Source organism: Arachis duranensis, chromosome 1 (genome assembly GCF_000817695.3).
Source record: "Arachis duranensis cultivar V14167 chromosome 1, aradu.V14167.gnm2.J7QH, whole genome shotgun sequence".
Taxonomy (NCBI): Eukaryota; Viridiplantae; Streptophyta; class Magnoliopsida; order Fabales; family Fabaceae; genus Arachis; species Arachis duranensis.
The window spans coordinates 72,867,745-72,871,349 of NC_029772.3; the positions used below are offsets into that span (position 1 = coordinate 72,867,745).

The window sequence follows — 3,605 nt, forward strand, 5'->3', positions numbered from 1 at the left end:
GGGGATCCACAGTCAAGTGTTTTGGGGGCATTTGCACCCACAAAGGTTTTGTAATTTTGTTGTAAATTACAGCGATATGTATAGTTTGCCCCCAATATTTATTTTGACTCCACAATAAAGATAAAATTAAGTTTAACCCTTAAAATACTTAAAGAAAACTTGTTTATTATATTCTTTTGTCATCTTTTCCTCCCATAACCAAAATTTTCTGAATAACCAGGGTTTGATTTCCTGTAAAATGTATGCTTTGTTGAATGCAAGCTGAGTTCTACTGATTGGTTCTTCTTGTGTATCTTAAAACATCCTCTTGTGAGGTTTGCTTTAAATTGCATGCATCAATTTACCAACAGAAATGCTTCGTCTTGTTTGCATGAATTTGGCATTGCTTTTTGTGTGTGTTAAATATTTTTACTTTAAAATGCAGTACGTATACTAGCATATTTTTTTTATGAGAAATGTTATTAGGTGGCCAATATTTTTTATCAATATTACCCAACACTTTGGGTCAACATCTTATTTTTATACTATTAGAATTTAGGGTTTAGGATTCAGATTTAGTCTTTAGTGTTTAGATTAGAGTTGGTCAATAATGATAAATTTTGTTAGTCATATGGTATTGCTCTTTTTATTTTTTATTTTTTATTTTTTATAATTGAAGTGTCGTTGCCTTCTCTATTCTTTTAAGTGCGCTGACTTGAATTATATTGTGTTCCCTAAACTAAACCAAATTTTGCAACTTTTACACTTCGTTTTCTTTTTCCCGGTTCAATTTAAAGCATCTGGTTTTTTACCATTTTGCTCGAGGCTAGATCATAAGCATGCATTGACTTCTTGCCCTTAATATTTTTTTCCCAGCAAGTATTTTTTATGATGGATTCTGTATTTTGTAGAAGCATGCTTCTTCCTTACTTTGAACTAGTTTATTCTAACTGCTAAAGGAAGGATTGAAAATAAATAAAGGGAATGGCAGGCATTAATATATTTCAGCAATTAGAAAGATGTTCTTGTAATATGAAACTAAAGAGAAAAGAAACTAACATGTTCATTCAATTTCATTTGCAGCTCATATCTTTGTCTGAGAAGAAATGGTGGCAGTAGCCAGTAGGGAAACCGTCTAATGCTATGATGAAGCGAAAGAGCTGAAAGAAAGCAGTCCAATGAGCTTGTGTTTCTATGAGGATGATGCTTTACGTTTGGTAGAGCTGTGGAATGTGTTAATAATATAACATGTATTACTATAATATATCTACGTTGTTATCATCCGTAGCTTAGATTATATTATTATTATATAAAAAACATAGATTTATGTATGTTGTTGCTGCCCTTTTTTACGGGGGCCATGTTCGCAATAGAAATTTTGCTGATTATAAAATTTTATATTCCCGCTGATAGTGTTTGCTTGTTCATAATTGTTTTTTGAGGAGTGTTAGGGTTAGCAATTTTTGTATTTTGTAACGATCAATTAGTTATTAATAGTGTTTTTAATTGTGTGAGATTAAATCTAGTGGTGAGAGATCATTCAATTTTTTTTAATAGTTAAATGCTGACCAATTTTTTAAAAAATTATTGGTTCTCAGACCTTTCCATATATTTTTGTTAAGTAATCATATGAGCTTCGAAAGAATATGATTTTAATAAAATAAATCTCAAAAATGTATATAACAAATTTTTTTTTTTAAAGATATGTTCTATTTGACAAATTTAACTAAGGTTGGATTTTGTCATGAGAAAAAAATAAAACAAGACATTAAAAATAAGATACAAAAGACAGAAATATAAAAAAAAGTGTTTTTGTATTTTGTTAATTTATTTGGTAACAAAGAATAAATTAAAATAAATTATAAAATTCAATTTGTTCTTTTTTTTATTCAAAAATCTTGAGAAGAAAAATATAATAATAAAAAATATAATTATAAAAATTTAATAAGAATAATAAAAAATAAAAAATAAGTTGTGATTTTGGTTAGTAGCTGTCTTTTTTGGTAATTTAGTATCTCTGAATATAATATTTTTGTCCATCATGTCAAACATACTTTTGTATGTACTTATAAACAAATACGGCCTAAATGTTTAGTCATTTATTTACTTATATATGTTTGGTTCATCTTGTTAGATGAAAAAAAAATATCTTTATAAGTTCATTTTGTAATTTGTATTTTTTTGTCAAAAATCTTAATCTTTCTAGATGTAAAATAGTTATTAATTTATTTTTTGTTTATTGATAGATGACTACTTTACTTTAGGTAAATATTATTTTAGTTTTTAATATTTGAATTAAATTTTATTTTCATTTCTAAGGTTTGAAATATTATATTTTTATCTCAAATATTTTATTTTATTTTATTTTAGTTCATTACTCAAATTTTTTTTAAATATCATTTTCTTTATTATAGTTTTCTTCTAGATTCTCAAAAATTGAAATCGTAGTAATTATGATGGTATGTAGTTGTAGTAATTTGAGAATAATAATAGAATAATAAAAAAAATAACTTTTTAATAATTTAATTTTAATTAAAAGACAAAAATAAAAATAAAATATTTTAAATATTAAAAATAAAATTAAAATTCTATCTAAATATTAGAAATTAAAATAGTATTTTACTGTTTTACTTTCATATTTGGTTTGTTGACGAAAGGAAATGGGGCTGTTTCCTTAAAGACTCAAGATGTTTATGCCTTTTAACTTAAAAAAATTCTTGTAAAATTGTGGGGTTTTATAGCAATTTTCATAATCAAGATGGGTGAACTGAAAACGCAACACTAGTTTAAAGTTTGTCCACTCTTGCACAGAATATATTAACAAGCGTTTCTATTGTGTATTCCAAAATTGTACACACTTAGTCATTTTATTATTATTTTTTATCTAAGTTTTAAATATTACAAAAAGAAATAAGTGTTGTTAGTATAACCATTTTACTAAATAGAAAATGACTCTCGTGAATAATATGGACAATAAGTTTTAGCATTAGCTCAATAAAATAAAAAAACACTCCACTCCTTAAATTATTTTTTAAATTCTAATATTAGGATAATTATTTGCAAACCTAGTGAATTAAACATCCAATCATTATTAAGTGTGCATGAGAAAACCGAATTAAAAAAAAACTATCTGCATACCTATTGAATTGAACATCCGACATATGTTATTAGTCTAATAATTATACGAATAGTTTGATTAAGTAGTTACTAGTAACACATGCTGGATGTGTTACTAGTTTAGTACTTATGTAGTTAGTTTGATTAAATAGTTACCAGTAATATATACCGAATGTTCAATTCAATAGGTATGCAGATGGTTATGTTGATTCTTAATTGGATGGTTATTCTCTTTTATTTGGTTTACTCATGCATAATTAAAAATGAATGGATGTTCATTTTACTATGTGTATAGATAATTATCCTAATATTAGAATTTAAGAGGTAATTTGGGAGTAGAATGTTTTTCTACTTTATCAGACCAATTCTAAAACCCATTAATTACAATGTTCATAAATGTCATTGTCTATCTAATAAAATCGTTTTAATTTTAATTTTTTTATTACATTATTCACCTTGTTTAATATTCTTATTGTTTTCTTATATTTTTTTCTTATAATAATAATAAT

General features: G+C 25.2%; 1 protein-coding gene across 1 annotated transcript in view; it reads left to right on the plus strand.

The window, feature by feature from the left end:
- LOC107493065 (uncharacterized) overlaps nucleotides 1-1,386 on the plus strand; it is a gene marked incomplete in the record, with an annotated part of 5,561 nt that extends 4,175 nt beyond the window's left edge. The window contains 1 exon segment of the mRNA XM_016114145.3: nucleotides 1,063-1,386. Within this exon segment, the coding sequence (XP_015969631.1) occupies nucleotides 1,063-1,098 (36 nt within the window).
- Nucleotides 1,387-3,605: the final 2,219 nt, after the last annotated feature.